This window comes from Xiphophorus maculatus, chromosome 8, assembly GCF_002775205.1.
Source record: "Xiphophorus maculatus strain JP 163 A chromosome 8, X_maculatus-5.0-male, whole genome shotgun sequence".
NCBI classification, from domain to species: domain Eukaryota; kingdom Metazoa; phylum Chordata; class Actinopteri; order Cyprinodontiformes; family Poeciliidae; genus Xiphophorus; species Xiphophorus maculatus.
In genome coordinates, this window is record NC_036450.1 from 24076259 (window position 1) to 24100602 (window position 24344).

General features: G+C 41.8%; 1 protein-coding gene across 1 annotated transcript in view; it reads left to right on the plus strand.

The window, feature by feature from the left end:
* LOC102224237 (zinc finger SWIM domain-containing protein 6-like) overlaps nt 1-22973 on the plus strand; it is a 52994-nt gene extending 30021 nt beyond the window's left edge. The window contains exons 3-14 of the mRNA XM_023338379.1: nt 1067-1215; nt 1907-2057; nt 3308-3487; nt 4678-4854; nt 5265-5411; nt 5649-5789; nt 8706-8966; nt 12027-12162; nt 14680-14837; nt 16099-16262; nt 16343-16424; nt 19403-22973. Of these exons, the coding sequence (XP_023194147.1) occupies nt 1067-1215; nt 1907-2057; nt 3308-3487; nt 4678-4854; nt 5265-5411; nt 5649-5789; nt 8706-8966; nt 12027-12162; nt 14680-14837; nt 16099-16262; nt 16343-16424; nt 19403-20265 (2609 nt within the window). The 3' untranslated portion in view covers nt 20266-22973. The remainder of the gene's footprint in view (nt 1-1066; nt 1216-1906; nt 2058-3307; nt 3488-4677; nt 4855-5264; nt 5412-5648; nt 5790-8705; nt 8967-12026; nt 12163-14679; nt 14838-16098; nt 16263-16342; nt 16425-19402) is intronic.
* The last annotated feature ends 1371 nt before the right edge of the window (nt 22974-24344 follow it).

The window sequence follows — 24344 nt, forward strand, 5'->3', positions numbered from 1 at the left end:
TTTTACAGCGTTCGGTGCTCCCAAGAGACACTTGTTAAGTGTTCCTAAAGTTGCTCTTCTGGGCTCGCTGTAGTCGCGGGGTTAATTCTATTGATAAGTGTTTAAGTAGACTGAGCACACATTAATTGATTCTGTTTGATTGGAGCACTAAAAAAAAGCTGTTTAAATAAAAAATTCTGCATATAATCTGTACTCTTAAGTCGGAATTTCACATTTCCCTAAAAAAAACAAACAAAAAACCCCAACAAATCCAGCTGAAGGCCAGATTTCACTCTAAGGCTTTTTCACTTGTCCAGATCTAAAAATCCAATACATGTCCAGCCTGGTCAAGTGAGGAGAAAGCTAGAGATACTCCACCTGTTTAAGATCCCTGGAACCTGATGGGATTCTGAAGTCATCGATAGATAGATAGATAGATAGATAGATAGATAGATAGATAGATAGATAGATAGATAGATAGATAGATAGATAGATAGATAGATAGATAACTGTCTATGTAGTTTGACGGCTACATAGATAGATACATAGATAACTATTTTGCTAGATAGATGGATAGATGACAGATAGCAATTTTGCTAGCTATCTAGAAAGATACTTTGATAGCTAACTACATACACAGCTAGTTATGTCAAATTTAATAAATGATTCAACCTTTGTTTTCTAAAGTCTGTACTTCGTTTCAATATTTGCATTAGATAGCCAGCTAGCATAGCAGAAGGTGGCTGAAATTAGCGTTTTCTTTGCACAAGTTTCAAACGTCATTCTGTCACACAAAGACGTACCGTATAAATCTGCATAAAATGCATACAAGTAATTGAAGTAATTAGTTTCCTCACTGTATACAACCATTGGCATGCTGCTCACTGTTTTCCTTACAACCTGTTCAGTTGGCGATAATCTCATTCTCAGGTCAGAGTTGGGACTTCCGAGGCAAATAGGAATTGTTTATTCTTCTACCAAAAGTTAAAAAAAAAATAAATAAATAATAAATAGATCAACAGCTTGAGAGAGCTTAATCACTGTCTGTTTGTTTCCCCCCCCCCCCCCCCCCCTTCACTCATGGCAGGAGCTCCAGATCCGACGGCGGGGGCGAGCGTGGACGACGAGAACTGTTGGCATTTGGATGAGGAACAGGTCCAGGAACAGGTCAAGCTCTTTCTCTCCCAGGGCGGGTACCACGGCTCGGGAAAGCAGCTCAACCTGCTGTTCAGCAAGGTACCAACCGTCCAGCCGTATTAGGGCTCTCCTCTCTGTGTGCTTTTCTGTTTTTGTAATGGAGCTACAGAGATCTGGGATACCACAAGGATGTGTGTCGATGTCTTTGCTTCTTCTATAACTTGTGATGTGTGTTGTGATGCAAAAGATCATATTCTGTTTATATCATATTTAATCAATGATTAAAGTTTTGCTTTCTAAACTCTTTTTAAAAACTTTTTAATGCTTTGTTTCCCCTGTACTTTGTGCCAGTATTTCTATTTGTTGGTACTTATTTTAGGTCTTTTTATAACTTTTTATTTAAGCAATTTTTTTTCCCAGTAGTCTGATGGAGAATCAATGCAACCAAATATCATTCTCATGTGCAATAACTGGTGAATGTTTTATGAATGATAGCTGTTGTATTTTATTTTAAGTAAGATTATCATGTGTGATTTATTTTACAAACTTTCTGACCCAACCACTCCTTACTAAAACATCAATACTCATCCGGATTCTATTTTTCTTTCATATTGTTGATTTCACCTTCATTAGCTGAAGCCATGCAGATTCTTTTTTTTATTTACACTCACACGTCCTGTTTCCATCTCTTTTTTTTTTGTTGTTGTAAAATTTGATTTTTTTGCCAAAAGGGGAAAAAAAAGGAACACTACATGTCAACATGTAACCTGAGCTCCCCTGTGCCCTCCAGGTGAGAGAGATGCTGAGGATGAGGGACTCCAACGGCGCTCGCATGTTGACGCTGATCACAGAGCAGTTCATGGGCGACCCCCGACTGGCGCTGTGGAGGCAACAGGGGACCACCATGACCGACAAGTACAGGCAGCTGTGGGACGAGCTAGGTACGGCGATGAAATGCAGCCGCGCCCAGACACTGAAGCCCGGATGGCAGCTGCTGTGAAGCGTTACAGCTTGTTCGGCGTCGCTAATCGATTCGATAAGAGCGATCAATGAGCATTTCGGTGCTTTTGATGAAGCTTGTTAATTTATTTTACTGCGTAATCGAAAAACTTTCTGTCGTAGCATCCACTTGCAACAAGATGCTTTGTGGGGGTATGTAGACATAAAGTGGTGTGAGGTATTCCTGTAGGCCTTCAGGCCTTAGCGCAGCGAACCTCTGCAGTAAAACGATGAGGCACTAACGAGATGAGGCGGTTCGGACTCATGATTCCCTTATTGGATGGGGTTTTAAGCCGGACTCACTTTAACTTTGAATAGCAGCTGATTTGGCTTCATATGAACCATTTTACTCCCACAGAAGCATTTCTCTTTAGCAGAAGGTTTTATAAGTGTTCATCTGAAACTGACACTAACTTGCAGCAGAGATACGACGGAGTACTGGGGCCGGGCTAACAAAAAGTCTTATTTTAATTACGAGAATAAGGTCATAATGTTATGACGGTAAAACCTCAATGACTCAATAATAAAGTTGTAATGAGACAAAAATAGCTGTACGACATTACGAGAATAATAAAATATTGCTCATTTTAATTTTTATTTGTTTTTCTGGTAGTAGCTCTTATAAAATTACTACTTCATTCTCCTGGTATTACAACTATATTCTGGCTATATATTATGACTTTATTGTCATACAATTTTATTCTGGAGTCTTTACAACTTTATTCTCGAATCATCACAACTTTGTTTTCAAAAATGTTCTACTTCTGAAATGTTTTAAGTTTTTCTTTTGAAAATTTCCAAGACTAATGTCAAAATTTCTCATTTTTGTTCTCGGAAATGTTTTACTTTTCAAGCTCATAAATGTCCACGATTATTTTTCTAGAAAATTTTGAGATTTTTGGCGGAAATTTACTATTTTTTAAAAATATATATTTTTAACTACATTAGCCCTAATATTCAGTCTTTTTTCATCTCATATCTGCACTACATTAACTTAGGAAGCAACATCACTCTGACATCGACACAATAATAGCAATTCCTTTTGCTTTTATATGTCACAATCTTTGCTTTTCATTCGGGTTTCCTCCGATACGTCGTTGTATTTGGCCGACTCTCCTTCAGCAGTTTGCATCTCGGAGCAGAGTGTGTGATCTCGGGTTGTGTGTGTGTGTGTGTGTGTGTGTGTGCGCAGGCGCCCTGTGGATGTGCATCGTCCTGAACCCGCACTGTAAGCCTGAGCAGAAGCCTGCGTGGCTCCGGCAGCTCCGCAGGTGGAACGGCGTGGACGTGTGTCCCTTGGAGGACGGTAACCATGGCAGCGAGCTGATCAATCTGACCAACGCTCTGCCCCAGGGGCCTCCTGGCAATCCAGGTGAGAGGAGCGCGGCCCTTCCTCTGTTTTATCTCCACGCTCTCTCTCTCTCTGTCACCTTATCAGTCTGCTCCCTTCGCTCTGCTGCCGTAGTAACGCCGTTGAACCCTCCCCTTTCCTCCACCTCTCTTTTAATCAAGTCTCCATGCTTCAGTCTCGGTGCCTGTGAGCCTTATTACCCTTTCAGTGTGGCTAACAGAAAGAGCCTAATAACACAGTGGAGGTCCTGCAGCTTTTTCTTATTTCACTCGTTTTCACTACATCAGAGAAATTCCCTTTTTCCCAGGTAGCAAAATCATGTTTGTAAGAAGGAAAGAGGGATTTCTATTGCTGCTGCTGTTTTTATCCAGACAGTCTCTGCAGCCTTGTGTCATTCTGACATTTTACAGTTATGTTCCTATTACTGTGTCTCCTTTTTACTTCCGATACGATACCGATATTGACCCGATACGATATCAGCTTTTATTGCTTATTTCGTAACGTGGTTCGTACAGCTACTTAAAATCCTTGAAAATACTTGCATTTCGTTTAGCTGCTTTCAAGGTTTGGAAAGTGCTTGAAATTCGAACGGGACAGTTTTGAAAATGAAGTGCAATCTAACATTTAGAAAGAGTTATTTACAGTTGAGACCGGATATTTTCATATGCCTAATAAAAAGACACATAGATTTTTTTTTTGCCTCACTGTCTGAAGTTAAATCAGATTAAAATTTTCTTTTCTTGGGTCCGATGTATTCACCAAAATTATTCCTATTTGATAAATGCCAGAAAACGCAGCTTTCTTTGCATATTTTGTTTAAGCATTTAATTTGAGCAGGAAGGTCATTTACCTTAACATGACTAGTTTGGATTATTTCAGTGTGATGAATATTTAATATTTTTAATTATTGATCATTCTATATTTTATACACTAAGCAACATTATTGAAACTGCTGGATTTTTTTTTTAATTAGTGTTTTTTTTCTTGAACCAATCACTTCAAAACATAACCGATTTCTGCTTAGCTTCGTCTGGCCCTTCATTTATCCTTGTTTTAGCAAATTAGCACCATTATTTGTGCCAGTTGTGGTCTTGACACTTCCTGTTTTACTTGTGATATGGAGAAAAGTGCTAACTTCCTGTCGCCACATGGTCGAGTTGTGACTAAAGTCCTTCAGGTTTGACGAGCCGTTCCATCTCCCCGTTCCGCAGACGCTCTGACGCGCCCTCACCGGACCGTCTTCACGCGCGCCATCGAGGCCTGCGACCTGCACTGGCAGGACCCCCACCTGCAGCACGTCATCACCGAGGACCACTACAACAACTACTGTTACCACGACAACCTCAACGGCTCCCTCTTCGACTCCAGAGGGTGGCCCCTGTGGCACGGTGAGAGAGCCGGAGAACTGAAATCAAAATCTTACCAAGTGTGCTCGGTCTAGTTCCAAACGAGACAAAACCAACTATAGATAAAGGAGCTTGTTTTAAGTCAATGATTCCTTAATATTGATGAAAAAACATAAGCTCTACCGGCAGATTATTTCACTGACAACATGAGAGAAATGTCTTGTTATAAGTGAAATAATTTACTAGAACTTTTCATCATTATTAAGGAAATATTTACCTAAAACAAGCTCCTATATTTTGCTGAAAAGTTACTTTTGTCTAACATCAAGCATAATGAAGATATTTGCACTAGAAACTAGACAAAATTACTCATGTTTTTTTGATACTTTTTTTTTCCCAAAGTAAAAACGTCTCCTCTCGCTGTTTTTTTTTTATTTATTTGTTATAATCAGAACACGTTCCCACGGCATGCGCCCGAGTGGACGCCCTGCGGTCACACGGTTACCCCAAAGAGGCTGTGCGGCTGGCCATCGCCATCGTCAACACGCTGCGGCGGCAGCAGCAGAAGCAGCTGGAGCTTTTCCGCGGCCACAGAAAAGGTCCGTCTGTCGTCCTTTGCTGAATTGGAGTTTTGTTTGAGGCGACGCTCTTCGCCGAAACTCAAACCTCAGCAGGTTTCGTTCTGTAGATTTTGTATGTTAGGTGACAAATCAACACAAGGTAAAAGTTGCCTATTTGTTCGGAACACATAGGAACACGTAGTTTATACCTGATCCTGATCTGATACCTGGTTTTCCATGGTAGTAACTCAGTTGTCCATGTTCTCGATCCCTCAGAGCTGCTCCACAGGGGCGTAACATCCATCACCAACCTGGAGGGCTGGGTGGGCCACCCTCTGGACCCCATCGGCACTTTGTTCGCCACCCTTATGGAGACGGGACGGGGGAGCGACGATGGTGCCACCGCCGACTTCCCAGGTAGATGTTCACAGATTAACAGCAGCTGCAATTCGATTAAGCACAGAATAGCGCAAATTGAAAACAAATTTGCTCAGCGGAAACACGGCAATTGTGAGAAAAACACTTATATTCTTCTACAAAAACCTTTTGTGCGCTAGGGTGAGGTGTTTTTTTTTCCAGCCGTATTGAAATAGATGGATTTCGATGCAAAGAAGACGACAGGAAGTAGGAGGATGACGGTTTGTTTTGTTTTTTTTCCGGACCATCTGCAGCTCACAAATTGCACAATTCATACAAAGTTGTGGGTTGAATCCATCACTCTTCTGTAAAATCGCCATCTACAATTTTCCCAAAAACACTCCATAAGCAGCCGCTCCCAAGTAGGCGGGGCTTATCGCTCCAACGCCTTAATGAGACGCTCCTCTGATGTTGAACTATGAATATTTCTTATGTAGCTGACATAATTTTTAATGACTTACTGCGTGAATAAGACTATTCACGTGCGATTTTTAGTTTGATTTCTTATTTAATGGAAACGCAGCAATTGCAAAGTTACATTTGTTTGACATTAGCAGAATATCGACAAAGATTTGTGCACATTTGTAATGGAAACGCAGCTAGTGAAAATATTCAGTGCTTCTTCTGTCAAGGTGGTAAAACAGTGAAAATTCTCATTTCAGTGAAAAACAGCTGTTGTTGGTGTCACAGTAGCAGATAATCTTTTTGTTTTCTGCTGCTGCTGCTGCTGGGCAGAGCTGCTCGGGTTTGTATTTGAATCACGGCAGCAAACCAACAAAACGCAAAGAACTTTTCACAGTTTTCCCCCCAAACCAACCGAAAGAGTTGAGAAATGCTGTTGGATGCAGGTAATGTTAGCTAAAAGATGGCTAGCTAGTACCAGTACAGCACGTTAAGCCTGTAGACTACTGGTGTTCAGCTACGTAGATTCATTTTGCCCCCCGCCCAACAAATAACCCGATGCCCCCTGTTAAACTCGTCTGGAGCCAGGGCTGTCTAAGGGCATTGTAGAAAATGTAAATTGTGTTAAAATAAAATGGTGCAGGAGGGTTGTAATTTGTCAGAGGCAGATATAATTTGAATTGAAGTTAACAGTTTAGCACTAGCTTCAGCTAATCCCCACGTTGGTTTAGCTTTAGAGGAATGTTTACGATTTGTGCTTCAGGGTTCGTTCAGCTAACTTTTTACTTGGCGTTGCCCACCACTGTTGGTACTTACAACCAAATACAAAATTACAAAAAAAAGTTAGCCTCTTTAGAAACGATACCAGAAATCGTCCTCTGGTAACTACGTTTACATTTGGCGGACTCGAGCTGTTGGACGCACCCAGACGTTTTCCTTTACTGCAGATCGAGCCGTCCTCAAACGCACCATCCCGCCGCAGCGATTGCGTCGTTCCCGTCAGACCTGCAGGGCCTCGGGTCGTGATCAGCAGAGATGACACAGACGTGCTGATTGGCCTGCAGTCATCCTCCAATACCGGCTCATGAATAAGAGATGCGGCAGGAAAAACACTCCAATTAAAACACATTAATTATGCAGACAGAATTTCAACATGCCACAGTCAGACAGGACGTCACAGCAGCCCGCCGCTCGCGTCTCTGGTATAAAGTACAATTAATTCACAAAGCGCCCCCTGCACTCAAGACCCCCTTGAATTATTATACAGTTTAGAGTTTGTTTCCACTCGGTGGAACTGAGCTTTAAGATGTTGGTTTAGGAGAAAAATCTGAAACTTTATAACATTATTCTCAATTTCAGAGAGGGCTTTTTATCCATTTAACTTTTATTTCTACAGACTGTCCCATCGAGATCCAGGATCTCATTTACAAAATAAGAGCTGTGGAAGGAGTTTATTTCCTCGCTCATTTCACTTTCTTACATTAAAGCTCCTACCAATGTACTTCAGAACAGAAAATTTTCATTTATTTTTGTGGATTCTGATGACCATGGCTTACAGCCAGATTTTCGATTCCCATAAAGCTCGGCCTAAAAGACCGATAAAAATGAAACTTTACTTAATGAACGACATAATCATGTGCTGACTGGACATCCTGAGGCCCACAAAAGGTTATTGATAACAAAAGCTGGCTCTTCAGAGGGCTTTACCCAAAAATTGTCATGAAAAGTTGAGTGGGAGAAAAAATTGTTGTAAATTTCTGCAAAAAAAAAAAAAAAAAAAACTCAGAAATTTTGAGATTAATCAGACATTTTCTAGAGAAAAATTGACTTTTGAATCTCAGAAATTTCCGAGTTTTTTATTTGGAAAATTTCTGAGATTAATTCCCCAATTTTTTTTAAATTAATTTATTTATTTGTACCAGAAATTTACTCAAGCTTTTTATTTCTTTTCTACCTTCTGTGACCCTAATATGCCATCATAAAAGTAATTTTTTACAAGTTTTTTTTGTTGTTGAAAAGTCAGAAACAATTTATTGCAAGCTACTGAGGCAATTACATTTTTTAAGCACTTTGTTAACTAAATTATGCACATATTTGTTTATTTATTTATTTTTGTAATGGATCATTGAGTAGATGGTTAAAAATAGAAACGTGCGATCAGTTTGAAATAAAACCTGCAACACAACGAAGAGTTGGCTGCCTCCGAATAGTTTCGGTCTCTTAGTGCCGACGTATCTGTGAAGGTTTTCAATTAAAGTCGTTGCTTTTATCGGTGCAAGTGTATGTGAGAGAGTGTGTTTTCTTCGGGGAGCGTGGGTTCTCCTGGGACTAACGGTGAGGTCTGCCTAGACATCATTAAAGCTCTAAAACGCATGATCACTGCTCCCAGGAGGAGGCGCACAGAGCAGGGAGAAAAGAAATCAATAGATTTATCAATACGCGGCTCGGTTCACAACCCAGAGGGGACGTTTATTTTTCCCTGAGTCATCCTCCCTTCTCCCCCCACCCCGCCAGGCTCCCTGGGCCCCTGCAGGAGGCCGGAGAACCCTGTTTACACGCCGCGGCCTCTCCTGGAGGAAGGCGAGTCGTTTGTGGCGCTGGCTGTGGAGACGGCGCTGATGGGCCTGGGCCAGCAGAGGGCGATGCCGGACGGCCTCTACGCCCAGGAGAAGGTGTGTCGCAACGAAGAGCAGCTACTGGCCAAGCTCCAGGAAGTAGACCTGGACGAGGCGCTGGTGAAGATCCTCCGGAAGCAGGCCGCGCTTCTGCTGGAGGGTGAGTGAAGCAGCCGCACCATTGCCGCTACAGCCGGGTTCCATTTATCTCTAAACACCTCTCATATTTTGACATTTTAGATTTTGTGTGGCCAAACATCTGCAATTCAAGAATGACGCGAGTTTGACTTGTGTATATATAGAGACTTTATTTGTAATCGGGGTAAGACTGTTACCCACCTAATTTTCTGACAATGGAAAATGTTAAGTACAACACAAGGTATTCATCTCCTTATAACCAAGCTTTTATAATAAGTACAACGTCGTTTATCCAGAGATTTTTGCTGGAAAGCCAATTTTGCTGCACCGAAATCAGCTTTTATTTAATGGAATAAACTTGGCTAAATATTAGCAAGCATTTTGTAAAATACCAATCCCAAATCCTGTATACTGAAAATTAATTTGTTCAATCAAGTCCAAATTAATGTCTTTCTTTTAACATAGCAAACGTGCAAATGTCTTCTGAAGTTTTGGATCTATGGTGAATAACACCCATTTTCCTACAAAAAAAGAATAGCTGTAGTCCAGTTTTAGTCGACAAAAAAAATTCGTAAAGTTTTAGTCAAGCACCACGTCATCTGTTGACGGTCTCTAGGCAACCGTATCAGCAGCGCTGGTCTTCGTCATTAAGGCCCGGCCGTCACAGAAATGATTTTATCGTTAATAAAAACCACACTGGTAGGCTGCACTGACTTTTATTTAGAGGTAACAGAAAAAGGGGGTATGTGTATAAATGCAAACCGCACTTTTTGGATTTTTATTTGCAGAAAGAAAAGATGAAAACCATAACCATGTTACCAGTGTTTTGTATTTTCCAGACACATGGTGCCATTTTATAGCACAATCCAGTAACTATGTTGGCTTCAGTTGTTATAAAATGCTGGATATATCAAATATAAGTAATTTGATGTCTTGAAATTTTACCTGTCTCTTTAAGAAACTCCTGCTCTTTCTGAAAATCTGCCTTCAGAAAATCATGACTACATGGCTCCTGCATTAGCCCTTTAACAACATTATTTTCCAGCGTTTCACTGAGAAGTAGCTCATATGAGCTCAGCAGTTCCACCAGGTGTTTGCTAATTGCTGCTGGCTAGTCTGAAGGAGCTGAGTGGGGAGTGACAGGGAGGGGCTGCTCTGTGTGGCAGAAGCTCTGTGTCTTCTGCTGCTCTAAGGAGGAGCTTCGTCCCCTAAGGTCAAACAAGCCGTTTTGCACAGCTGAGTGGTTGCCATGGAGATCAAAAAATTTCTTAAAACATTCCACAAAAAAAAAAAAAAAAAAAATCAAGGCGACACTTCAGGCATGTTTTTGATGAGGGAGCAACATTATAACATGATGTATAGCTCAAAACTGTTTATTTTTACAGAACACCGCCCCTTAAAGTCACAAAAAGTGCATATAAAACTCAGTCACGTCTCTGCTGCGCTAAGCTAACCTCGGTCCTACTGTACTGCGCACACGTTAGCATGCAACCAACCTTCGCTAACATGTTGTTTGCTCTGTATTCTGCTGATCTGTCGGTGCCTAAACGCCGTGTTCTGTCTGTGTACCTTAGCATGCACTCAGTGCTCCCTTTGTTCATTTATTTACACTTCCTAGTGTTTGCGTCGTTTGCTCTGCCGGGGCCGGCTGCTGACGTTGTGTACATATCTGTGTGTGGGCGTGCGACGGCTAAAAAAAGCTCGCGGCTCGTCACGGTTCAAGCCTCCTTTGCTCTCAGTCCCACTAATGATAGAGGCGGTCAGCTCCTCACATGAGGCTCGGTTATCCCCGGTTGGCTGTGACTACGAAGGAGACGCCCACAGGAAGTGGCTGCTCAGTACATTACTGAGGGAAGGGTGAAGACAGAATGCATTTCGCTTACTTTTAGACAATGGCTGGTAAAGGAAGCGTCCTGTGATGTTCCGTTTTCTTTTTTCACTCACACAAAACCCACTAATAAGTATTGTGTGTTGACCCCAAGCTTGACCTTTCTTCTTGTTGTTCCACAGTCCAAAAGCAGGTGAAGATTCACGAGACAATGGATTTTGCCTCATTATGAACTTTATACTTGATACTGCTTGTAATGAAGCCCACAAACAATGATGGTGGAAAAGACAGTTTTAGGGTTTTATGCATCAGGACATACTTCAATTCAAAAATACTTTATTGATCCCAAAGGGAAATTAAAATGCAAATAACTAAACCAAAATACTTGGTAAGATTTAGTATGTATGTGGTGTGAAATGTTTACAATTTAACTTTGGCATCAAATTTGATGTTGATAAACAGTTTGCAGAGAACGGACAGTTTCTCCTGTCTCCTCTAATTGAAGATTTTCTGCTGAGTCAGCAAAGAAAACCAGGCAGGAAAGTAAGAGTGACATAAAAAAAAAATCATTAAAGAAATCACAAATTAGCAGCAGCTAAATGTAGCAACCAGCACTGCAAAAACACAAAATCTTACCAAGTATTGTTTTTGGTTTGGTTTCTAGTTCAAATATCTTATTAAACTTGAAATAAAACCAAAATAATTTACAAGTCACTTTTCATAAACATATAGGATCTTGTTATAAGTCAATAATTCCTTAATATAAATTTTTTTGAAAGTACTATCTATAAGTAAAATAATCTGCCAGTTGAACTAGTGCTTTTTTTTAGTACTTGGTAAGATTTTGTGTTTTTGCAGTGAACTATTTAACTCTGTCAATTTCAATATTGAACCATTTCTGAAAACTACAACTTCCTGGTCTTTAAGAAAGCATGTTCTTAAAGAGACAGTCTGTAATGTTCACACAAAAATAAGAAACTAATGTGCTGCTGGTTTTGGCCTGTCTATTGACTGTATTTTCATATCTTTGAGCACAAACGTGTACCTATCTGCATGAACAGACGTCAAATATCATGTATCAGAGTCAGGACATATTCTGATGTTCGTCCATGACGTGTTCCCTTGACCTACAGCTGCCTCTCTTGGCTTTAATAACGGACTTGGTGACATCGTCTGCGCTAAGCGTCCCGTCGGCGGCTCCTGTCTGCTCCGGGTTGTGACCGTTGCCCCCTCTGTTTGTCTCCTTTCTTCCAGCCGGTCCTTACAGCGGTCTGGGGGAAGTCCTCTACAGAGAGAGCGTCCCCATGCACACGTTTGCCAAGTATCTCTTCACCTCCCTGCTACCTCACGACGCCGAGCTGGCGTACAGCATTGCACTCAGGGCCATGAGGTGAGTCGTACGCCAGCTAGCAGCTAACGGACGCGAGGAAATAGACAGTGGGTCTGAACAGTGAACATTAGTTTGGCTTCTTTTCTTTCTGACTCTTAGAGAAATGAAATAAGGCGTAGACAAGCAGGCGGCGGTACTCATGGATGCCACTTTGAATGCGAAAGCCTTACAAAAAGTGTGTGTTGCCTGTAAGCAACGTTGCACTTAGCGCTGCATGTTGGTGTCACAATTCTATTATGATTTCCAATAAATATATATTCAGCTATTATTTTCTCCTTTGGCTAGAGTCAAACATCTTAGCAAAATCTCTGCAAAAAAAATTAAATTCATCATTTCCACAGAATGCATGATAAAGAATTACCGTATTCTACGGTCTACGAGTCGCACTACGTATATTTTATAGTCATGTTGCTCCAGAGACTTATAGTGAAGTGCAATTTTTATTATTTCTTTGTCCTATGCATGACACATTATGCTGACTGATGTGACTTATAGTTCGGAAAATACAGTAACTCAGTTTGTGACATTGTCGAACAACTCAATAGAATAAAAAAATATCATTGGGTTATTCATCATCATTTTGATTGGGGTAATAATAATCACATTCTGCTATAACAGTGAAGTCATTTACACATTTTCCCACATTTACAGAACAAATTCAGGGAAATAAAATCACTAAGATAATTATCTTCACCCCCACTTAATTCTAACCCATCGTTAACTTTCCAAGCCTTGAGTCTCCACCTGAACTTCACAATCCGAAATTCGGACTTCCTAAAGTCAAGTGGAACTTTCTAAAAGCCATGTGTGATGTTGCCTGTACTGCCCCCTGCTGACAGCTCTGCCACTCTTTGTTCCAGCTGATGGTCAAAAGTTCGTCCCCGTAGGACTAATGACGAATGATCGTTCACGGATTATTTGAGGTCAGAATGATTTGAGGACCTTGACAATGACTTCAAGACGAATGTCAAAGATTTTATTGTTTTCCTGCAACAAAAAAAATTTTTGGCATTACAAAAAAATGATAAAAGAAGACAAAGGGACAAAAATGATATGTTGTGAGTGTTGGGTAAATACATAGTTATAAAAAGTGGTAGAAATCTGAATCTGGTGGCAGTGGACACTGACACGGTATAGGTTGTGTAATATTGCACATTTCACACAGGGTGATGATTATTTCCTGTTTCTATCACAGAAATTTAAGTCAGAGATTCCAGTTTATGTTTGGAGGTTGGGAGCGGGGGAATGTGGTAGTGATCTGTCGATATTGAAAAAATTTCTAGATAGGGCATCAGTGACAATGAGCCAAAAGGACAGATCTCTTCAGTCTAATTCTATGCTACATGCTCTGAGCTACGTCATGCTTCATTGTTTATTTAACATTATATTTGCCCTTTCACTTTGCAAATTGCACTTTCTGACCCAGTTGAAAGGTTTATTGCAGTTTAATTTTACATGTTTGACCAATTGTTTTTGTTCTACTCCTAATTGACCTGAGTGAACAACTGAAAGATGTTTTTACATGTTTGATCAAGATTGTGAAGGTATTGGTGTATTTAAGTGTGCTGTACTGGTGCAGAGTTATCAATACATTTGTAATTCAGCGCATTTATTATGTATGTGTTTAAAAAAAAAAAGAAAGATTTTAAGTCAATTCTGTTTTTCTGTATCGGATCGATATCGGCCGATACCGAACCTCAGATATCTGCATCGGTATCGGAAGTGGAAAAAGGGGATCGGTCCCTAGAATGTGGTGCAACATGCAGACGGACATTTGACCGAAATATTAATGTTTCAGTTTTGGGAAAATCCTCTCTAAATTCAACCATCCCCCCCGCCCAGCTGTGGTTTTTAAGAGTCATTGTCATTAATTGTTGCTTTGTGACTCCACCCTGCTCGAATTGCATCACTAACAGCCCAAACTGATGATGAGTCCATGTAAAGCTGTGATGTGGTGACGTGACGACGGCGTCCCGCGGTGACTCCCCCCGTCCCCACCCTCAGGCCTCCTCTGCTCCGACGCTGCGGCTGATTTAGAAGCTGGCTGAGACCTTGTTTAATGACAAAACCTCCTTTTGCTGGAATATTCACTGAATAATTGAACACTGCAGAGAGGCACTTTTACAAAAGCGTGTGAATAATAAATAAATGCCGTTGGTGTTCTCCCTTACCGCTTCTCTGGCACTGAACTAAACTGCACCGATGCTTTGTTTTACTGTAATGAAAAAGATTTTAAAAAAAGCCAAATGATTGAACTCCAGCAGCTTGAGCTGTGATTTGGGCTGCAGAAAACGTGAATTGTTCTTTTTAAACCCATCCACTTTTCAGAGCTCACAGCCTGAAGCTCAGACCTGAGCTCAGGTGTGCAGGTGCACAAAGAAAAGCTATCGATTGATCTTCTGATGGGAACTTTACTCTGATAGCTTCTTTACCTTCATAAAATGTCGCAGTTAGTGGAGAAATTATGTGTTTTGATCAAAGGAAGAACTAAAAAATCAAGTTTTCCTTTTCTCTCAGGTTGCCAGTCCTCGAGTCCACGCCCCCTTCAACTGACTTGTCTCGGCCTCAGCACATAGTGTCCGTGGTGCCCAATCGCTACCCTCGCTGGTTCACCCTGAGCCACATAGAGAGCCAGCAGTGTGAACTGGCCTCCACCATGCTCACAGCTGCCAAAGGTACGCACCGACACAAAAACACCAAACCCTCCATTTCTCTACGGTTTAGACCAGAGGTGGGCACCGCTAACTAAAAAGCTAGCTGTGCTAAGCATAGAGCTAAACAGTAAAGCGCTATACCAATATGGTATTTGGTGAATGCTAACGCGCTAATAACAAACAGTAGTTGTGCTAATGCTAAAGTGCTACACTAACACGGTACTTGGTGGAAGCTAAAGCGCTAATTGGAAACATTAGATCTGCTAACAGTAAAGTTATACACCGACATTGTACTTGGCAGAAGCTAATGTGCTAAAGCACTAATAATAAACATTCGTTCGGCTAAAGCGCTACATCAACACAATGCTTAATGGAAGCTGGTGCGCTAAAGTGCTAATCATAAACATTAGTTCCACTAACTAAAGTGTTACACAAGGGCTAAGAGATAAAGCTGAGGAGAATTCAAACCAGGGTTGGCCTTGACTATCTCTCAGAACTCTGTTCGATCCACTATGGCCATCCCAAAATTTCTCTTTAATTTAGAAATGTCTTTTCTTTCCAGCTCTAACTAATTAGCTTTAGCTGAATCAAAGCAAACAAAATGGCTATAAGGGTTATAAAGGTTTGTGTTTGAACAGCACAGTAAAAGTGCAGACTTAAATCCAACTGAGAGTCTTTGATAGTTGATGTTCGCAGACGCTCTCCATCCAACCTGACTGAACTTGGGCTGATTTGTAAAGAAGAAAAGTGCAAACACTTCAGTTTATGGATCTGCACAGGGGTCAGAAACGGGAGCCAAGAGACCCGCAGCTGTGATCACGTATCGTTATGTTTCTACTTTACTGCTTTGTCACACAAAGTCACAATAAAACACACTTAACAGGATGTCCACTTAGTATGACACTCCTCCAGAATGAGCCCCCTCATCTTCTTCAGGCTGTGAACTTTGTGACTTAAATGGTGAGATTATTGCGTTGCTTTTAGCCGCTCCTCAACAAGAACCTCTGTGTTATTAGTCAGCGGAACGTTTGGGTGCAAAGACTAAACGTCGCCGTTCAGCCGCGACTCAACTCTCCACACCACAGTGACAGGAAAACCAGACGTCTGTGTCAGAGCATGGATGTGAAGATGCTGAGAAAAATGCAGCGATGGGTTGTGAAAGTGGGAGGGGGGTAAAAAAGACAGCATAAGGATGCTATTTCAGAAAAAAGGTTTGGCAACCACCTTTCACTTGGATGTAACACACCCACCACGTTCGTGTTGGCTTTGCCATGTTATTCAGGTGACGCCTGCAAGCTCCACACAGTGTTAGAGTCCATCCAGAAGAACATCCACTCTTCCTCTCACATCTTCAAGCTGGCTCAGGACGCCTTCAAGATCGCCACGCTGATGGACAGCCTGCCGGACCTCACGCTGCTCAAGGTCTCTCTGGAGCTGGGCCTCCAGGTAAGCGGCGCACGCAGAGGAACGCGTGCACGCGGCCCGTCGCCGCGCCGACTCTCTGCTGAACCTCTCATGTCCCACAGGTGATGAGGTTGACCCTGTCCACGCTGAACTGGCGGCGGAGAGAGATGGTGCGCTGGCTCGTCACGTGCGCCACTGAAGTCGGTGAGTTCGGTTTCTGCCGCCAAAAGAAATCCTTAAAGGAGGAAGTCGGTGGCTGCGTTTTCATTGACCATACAATTGCGCAATTTGACGTTTTGAAAATAAATTCGCAAATAAAAAAAAAAAGTTTACTAAAAAGTTTTAGTGCAAGGATAAGGGGTTTTTTTTTTTTTTTTTTTTTGGTAATTGGTTAATTTTGTAAAACTGCAACGGAGCACAGCACGAGTTACATGATCGACAACCGGATGTTGCCATTGGCTCAAACCACAAAGACGACGACAGGAAGCAGTTAAAGGCTCATGGTGCGACTTATTGCGTGAACAAACTCAGTCACGTGTGATTTTGATCACGTTTCTTATTCAATGGAAACGCTGCAACTGCGAAATTGTGTTGTTTCTCCTGACATTAGTAGAATGTCGACAAAGTTTTGGGAATGCTGCTGCAGATCATGAGGGAGGAAGTTAGAGGGGAAGATTCACTCTTCAATGACTTTTTCTGATGTCATCAAAATGTGACGTGTGAAATGTAAAGCAAAAATTACAAAAAAGGAAAGAGTTTTCATGACACTGTTAAATTAAAAGGACTAGAAAAGTCCAGCCGCTCAGCATGTTGAGCGTGTTTATTGTTTTTTGTTAAAATTATTCAACTTTGCCACATAATTTCATATTTTTCAGACATTGGAAACTATATTTTAAAATGATAATATACAGTGAGATGACAGCTGTATTGAAATGCTCAAACACAGACAGAAGACACATGGAAAAGACCAGTAAAAATAAATTTTCTAGCTGAGAAACTTTAACCAAAACTAAACAACATTTGAATTCTTGATTGTCATTTATGAGTGAGATAAATGTCTTAATACCAAAATGTAAGATGTAAGTTTGCCCGATTCCTGGTCGTACATGCAGGTATGATGACTTCTGCTCTATTTTGGCTTTTCATACGAGTCTTGCTGCTGCTGCTGCTGTTTGATGGAAACGACTGGAAAGAAAAACCCAAAAAGCCCGCTGTGCCCTCTGGCTGCTGACAGATGGGAAAAGCAAACATCTTGTTAGAAGTAATTCAGGGTGTTTGTGTCCTCACATGTGTGGTGATGAGAGCTACTTTCAAGAACCGGCAGGCCGGACCCTGCGCCACATTACAAGCTGGGTTCGAGGGGGTTCTTGGCGAGGGCTGAGGAGTGACCAGCACGGCGGTAATTACCGAACATTGTCGGCCGATTAAGTGGGTCTTTATGTTTGGACTCTGAATTCCTTGAAGCAGGCAGGAAGTTGTGTCCGGAGGGAAGCCCTCCTCCCAGATGATTTCATGTGAACGTAAGGGGAGTGACAAGGAGTCCCTGTTTGGGCCGGGGCCGCTTCAATGGAAGCATTGAGAACATTCCAGTTGGGGATACAGACACGTCAAAGGTCAGAAAATTACAGACAGAAAATTAGATTACTAGAAGGTAAAAAAAATAATAAATTCTTTGGGAAGCTGCTCTAAAACCAACAAAGTTTTTGTTCATTCTCTATTTTTTGATGCTCATTAATTAGACTTAGGCCTTTTTTGGAATAATAAAGATTTCTTTATTTTGCTTCTTGGAATTTTTCCAGAAAATTATTTTCACTGTAAGACGCCCGTGCGAGTGCTTTGTTGTTGAAGTTACTGCTTTGCATTAAAATTTGATTAGCGTGTTTTTGTTTTGTTTTTTTCACTTGGAGTTCCCATTGGTGTGTTTTGACCTCAGTTCAGTGCAATTGCCTTTTGGGAAACCAACAACATAATCTACAATTTCTACTTTTCTGAAGTTTATTATATACCTTCTTCCAATAATGAAAATTGAGCACTATTAACATTTTAGATCTAGGTGGATTTTTGAGCAAGAAAAATAAAATCAGAGACTGCTTTCGGATATTTTTTGCGATTGTCAAAACACAACAAGATTATGCTGTATGATTTGCTGACTGAGTCATCATCCAAAACAGAATATAATAAAAGACAACATTTTTTAATTGGGTACAGTAAGCTGGATCACTATCCAGAAGTTGGTCAGCAAAAGTTGGGTCCCTTTATGAAACGTGCATGCACCTGGAGAAAAGTCAGCCATGAATGTGGTGGACATACAAACCTTCACACAGAAAGGCCCTGGCTGAGATTTGAAACCAGGACAATTTATAAGTGAGCCAAAAGTGCAATCTACTGCTCCACCTTATAGTCATTTATTCCCAGTTCATAAGAAAAACATTGGAAAATGAAAAAAGGGAAGGACTATAGATTGCCTTGAGTAACACCACAAGGTAAAAACACTTGATTTTGTCAAACTTTGCTCCATGACATTGTTGAATGCTCATGAGTCTGAGGAAGCATTCACACCAGCCCCGTTTAGTCCGCTTTAGTCAAATTTCAGCTCGTTAGCCTAGAAAGTCCGGTTCGTTTGGGAAGGTTTGAATGCGTAATCAAACTCTGATGTGGAGCAAAAAAGCTAACTTTGGTGCGCCTACAAACCTCGGTCTGCGCTTGGTGTAAGAGAATTCTGCTACGATTTGAATGTGTGAATGTCCAATGGGCCGGAGACCATTCCAATCATGTCCAGGGTATTCTGGGTAAACACAACCAAAACAAATGCGCGTGTTAGAGAAATGGCTCGTGGTCAGACATAGAATGCAGAGGATGACCTACAACTTCTAAAATCTGATGCCACTCCATTTCATGAGGAAGAAATTTGCCCTCAGTGTCTTGTTCAGAGGCTTTTGTGGTGTTTTTTTCAGTGGCTGTTGGGGCATCACCACCTCAGGCAAGGGGGTCAGCAGGTTTGTCTTACAAATGCAGTGTAAACACAAAACGCACCAGTTGAAAATGGTTCAATTGGGGACTAAAATTGTAACATTTGCTACGAGTCTACTGGACTATCAAGTGTGAAAGCTACCTGTTAAGTCCCTCTGATGGGTAAATCCCAATTCCAGTCAAAGCTTATGTTTCTCTTCCTCTGTTTCTAGGTGTCTTTGCTCTGGACAACATCATGCAGAACTGGTTCACACTCTTCACACCGACAGAGGCGACCAGCGTGGTGGCCAGCACCATCATGTCCAACAGCACCATCGTCCGCCTGCATCTGGACTGCAACCAGCAGGAAAAACTGTCCAACTCCGCTCGCACCCTGGCGCTACAGTGTGCCATGAAGGACCCCCAAAACTGTGCCCTGTCCGCCCTGACGCTCTGCGAGAAGGACCACATTGCCTTCGAGACAGCCTACCAGATTGTACTGGACGCAGCCGCCACAGGAATGAACTACACCCAGCTGTTTACAATAGCACGCTACATGGAGCACCGCGGCTATCCCATGAGGGCGTACAAACTAGCAACGTTAGCCATGACGCACCTTAACCTCAGTTACAACCAGGACACGCACCCGGCCATCAACGACGTGCTCTGGGCGTGCGCCCTTAGCCACTCGCTGGGAAAGAACGAGCTGGCGGCCGTCATTCCCCTGGTGGTGAAGAGCGTGAAGTGTGCCACCGTGTTGTCGGACATCTTGAGGCGGTGCACGCTTACGACGCCGGGCATGGTGGCGCTGCACAGCCGCAGGAACTCTGGGAAGCTGATGTCTTTGGACAAGGCTCCGCTCAGGCAGCTGTTGGACGCCACCATCGGGGCCTACATCAACACAACGCACTCTCGGCTGACGCACATCAGCCCGCGCCACTACAGCGAGTTCATCGAGTTCCTCAGCAAGGCCAGGGAGACGTTTCTGATGGCGCACGACGGACACATCCAGTTCACGCAGTTCATAGACAACCTGAAACAGATCTACAAGGGCAAGAAGAAGCTCATGATGCTCGTGCGAGAGAGGTTCGGTTGAATGACCGAATTTCGTCCTGGGAAAATTTTCATGGGAATCTTACTTTAGGACTGATGGCTCTAGTATAAGGAACAAGGTCTTGAGGCCAAAAAGAAAACTGGGATGTTAAAATGTACTGAGCACGAAACGAGACATTTTGGCTTTGGAACGACCGAAAGTAATAAAGATAAAACAGGAATTTTGAATCAATAGCCAGCTTAAAGCAACACCAAGGGGCAGATGTATGAAACTGTGTGTAATGGGTAGTAAAAATATTACCTTCCTCCTCCCAGGGTAGTTACAAAATAATAAACGACAGTATGGCTACTTTGTAGCAACTTTCAGAAGTGTTAAGCTCAGTAAAGGCTAAGTTTATCTGGCTAAGTCTTAGATTATGAGTTTTCCTGTAGCGATGCACAATACATAGGCAATAACATCGGTATCAGCTCATGTTGGTAATTTTTGAACATATTGGTATTGGTCCGATAATTAAAAGTGGACCGACGTTAACAACTGATGATTATTTCCGTCCAGTTTCTGTTTGTGTCTCTGGGAGGAAAGGAGAGGAGGTTCATTTTGTGGTATTTGCTTGGTCATGTGACAGCGATAAGGATGCAGCGCAAGATTATGGGTATTCAACTGAAGCAGAGAAATAATGTAGGTGACATGGTAACTTTAACACGGTGTCGAAAGTGGAGGAAAATATTTGTATTATATATAATTATTGTGTATCGCCCATGACGGCAGTATTAATATCAGATATCGGCTCAAATTCTTTTTAAACCAGTGCATCCCTGTGATTCCCATTACTGTTTGTCAAAACATTTTTGTCACTGGGATGCTAGCGTAAATGAAAATATTTAAACACCTCGCCGATACTAAATGTAAGGAATGAACATTTTTGTTAGGACGAATGTTATGTAGTTTGGTTTTGAGTGCACCCACTCAACACAACAGAACCAGAATCCCAGTTTATAAACTGAGAATAATTTGTTCCAGTTTTGACTGGAGCTTTGTAAGAATAAAGCATCTCAGATGAGTTTTCTCAATAGATAATTGGAACAAATTATGCTAATTTAGCTTTGTATATTCCAGAATTGTCAACAAAATCATGAAAAAGACCAGTCTGCTAACATGCTAATTGTGAAGCTAATTTTTTGGTTTAGTCCATTAGCATTTTTGCTAACTTTGAAAAAGTTTAGCGCACCTAACTTCCCGTTAATACATTTTTCTGGTTCAGTTCTGAAGCGCTAATTTAATTGGCTGTTGTGTAAACTTTAAAGTTTTAAGTAGAGTTTAACATCTATGTTGAAGTTTTGGTTACTAACGTTCATATTCATGCTCTTATTTTTAAATAAGTGAAGACTGTTTATACAGCAGGTCTGTTTCCTCTCCTGACAAGTGTTACTGACACCTGGCGTGCATCAACATGGCTGAATTTATCGCTTCAGTGGATTAGCATTAGCTTCTGCCAAATACCATGGTGGTATAGTGGATTAGCACCAGTGGAACTAATGTTTTAAGAGTTAGCACAACTAACTTTTTAGCTAGCGGTGTCCACCACTGAAAATGACCAACCAGCACCTCCCTGGTGTAAAAGGTGATGAGTACATTTAGATGCAAGAACATCCAAATTAAAATTTGTGGATTAATCAACTTTGAGATTTGACCTAAAACTGAACAATTTTGATTTGATGTTGGTGATATTTCCACCATATGAAAAGGAGTAGAGACAGCTTCAGCACACACAGCGTTTCTGCATCTGATCCCTGGTGTGGACGTGTAAGGCGCTGAGGTTTTTGAAGAAGCATCAGTAGTACCGTGATGTTCCGTTCTTTCCCCTTGTGTGAAAGTGAGAGCTGCTGAAACGTCTTGCCTTCGCACTCCTCTGACTCCCCTCATCCAACGCCCACGGCCTCAAAGTGAAGACGAGCGGCTTTAAGCCAAATGGTGCAACTCCATCTGAAATGACTTGTTTAAAAAGAAAAACAAAATCCAGCTTTACTCCTTTACTTCCCCTGCTCCATGAGGAAATGCCGAATCGGAGTTGCCGCCTTTTTCCCCCGGCTTCACGGCGTGTCCTACGTTCTGACTGCTGTCGTCGACACATCGGTCGCCATGGTGTCGACGCTCGCTCGCTCGCTCGCTCATGTGGAAGCTGTCAAACTACATTCTCAGGGATTTCTCTCCAAAAGCAGACAGAAAAAGAGAACGTAAGCATTTTATGTGTCCTGTATATATGAAAGCTGATTATTGGAAAAAAAAACAAAAAAACATGTACATTAACTAATTTATGACAAAATGTTCTATGTAAGGCACAATACTTGAAGCTGCATTACTTTGGATTTATTATTTCTTTTGTTTTTGTTATTTGAAATGACGACAACAAAAAAAAAGAAACATATCAGTGCGACTTGACGTCGGGCTTGCGTTGCGTCAGGAATTGCGACGCTCCGCCGCGCAGACACGGACTGAGCTGCGGGAACGCGGGGCGGGAACGGCTCTCCCGAACACAGAGGCACATTGAGGATTTCTGGAGTCGGACAAAGAGAGGCCTGTGGAGGCAGAGCGGCCTCTGCTCGCCTCGGCCCACGCCTCCTCTTCTCTCGCCTCGACTTTGTGCTGGACAGAAAGTTGCTCACTGCGCTGGTTCTCGACTGTTCCTCCGCTTTCATTTCTGCGCCTCTTCTCACCTGAGCCGCTTTTTTCCCCCCTTTCTCTCTAGTATCCCCCCCCCCCCCCCCCCCCCCTCCCCCCCTCACAGGAACAGCCTTGTATCTCGCCTTGTCTTAATGCTTTAAACGAACCAAATGTGGAGCGGGTCTGGCAGCACCAAACTGTTTTCCTCGGCCGACGGACTTGTGTCAGAGCCTGTTGGATTTGTGGCTGGACTGGCTCGGTGCTGTTGCTTTAAGAAGTTCATCTCATCCGTTTCCAGGTGTCGTCTGTTTTGTAGCGCCTTCGTTTAGAAACGAATATTGTTCCCTTTTCTTTTTTTTTTTTATTTATTTATTACGTCAGGTAAATGATTGTACGACCATGTCAACATGCTCATGAATATGAAGATTTGATACACTGATCAATTTATTTATGTAACTAAATCATTGTTTTATAAACTTGTTAAAGAATCAACATTTTGTTCGGATTAAATTAGTTTTTTGAGAGGATTTTTGTGTCGTGTTAAATGATTATTTCTACTAGATTTAGGCAAGTGGAGGACGACGACGTCACAAACGAGCTGCATTCACTTGAAAACGTTCTCGGAACACCGAAATGTGTCATTAAACCACAATCTGTGGTGCATTTTCCACATTTTGTTAGCATAGATAATCTCTTTGTAGAACCATCTTTCACTGCGGTTGCAAATCTTCTGTGGTTTTCCACATGCCCTAATATAAGTCTGATGTATTATTATTATTATTATTTGTAGGCAGAATTCTGGCACCATTTCTGCCTTGCAAAAAAAGTCAGACTAGATATCAGTTTCAAAGTTTTACCAAGTTTTCAACTAATACGTTCTTAATATATTATATTTGAAAAAGGCATAAGGTTTTAAAATAAATCTGATTAATCGTCCAAATGATATAATAATCGATTTACTAAAATAATCACCAGTTGCAGCCCAATGAAATACTCTTGATGTTTGCAGTTATAATGGGACAAAATGTAAAAATAATAAGAGTCAAGAAACGACTCGCTCTTCATCTGCATGAAGTCGTAAAGCTTTGCTTGCTCCTCCGGCAACCCGGTTGCATCAGTCTGTCAGCTGGCCTCAATCACACACACACACACGCGCACACACACACACACACACACACACACACACACACACCTTGCGTTCCCTAGTGGACTCAGCCCCAAACACGAGGAAAGGCTTTCTTAGTCAGTCAGAAGGCATCGTAGGACCAGCTGAAGCCCCATCAGTGGAAGAGGCCCCTCAGATAAATCTGATCAAACACATCTGATGTCTGGATCTGGAAAGAAAAAGAAAAACATGGCTGAAATATGACAACACAGGGCTGTTGGTGGAGATATTTGCTGATCTAATAATTCTTCTTTCATGCTCAACACCATCATGTTTACACCTCCATCAGGCTACT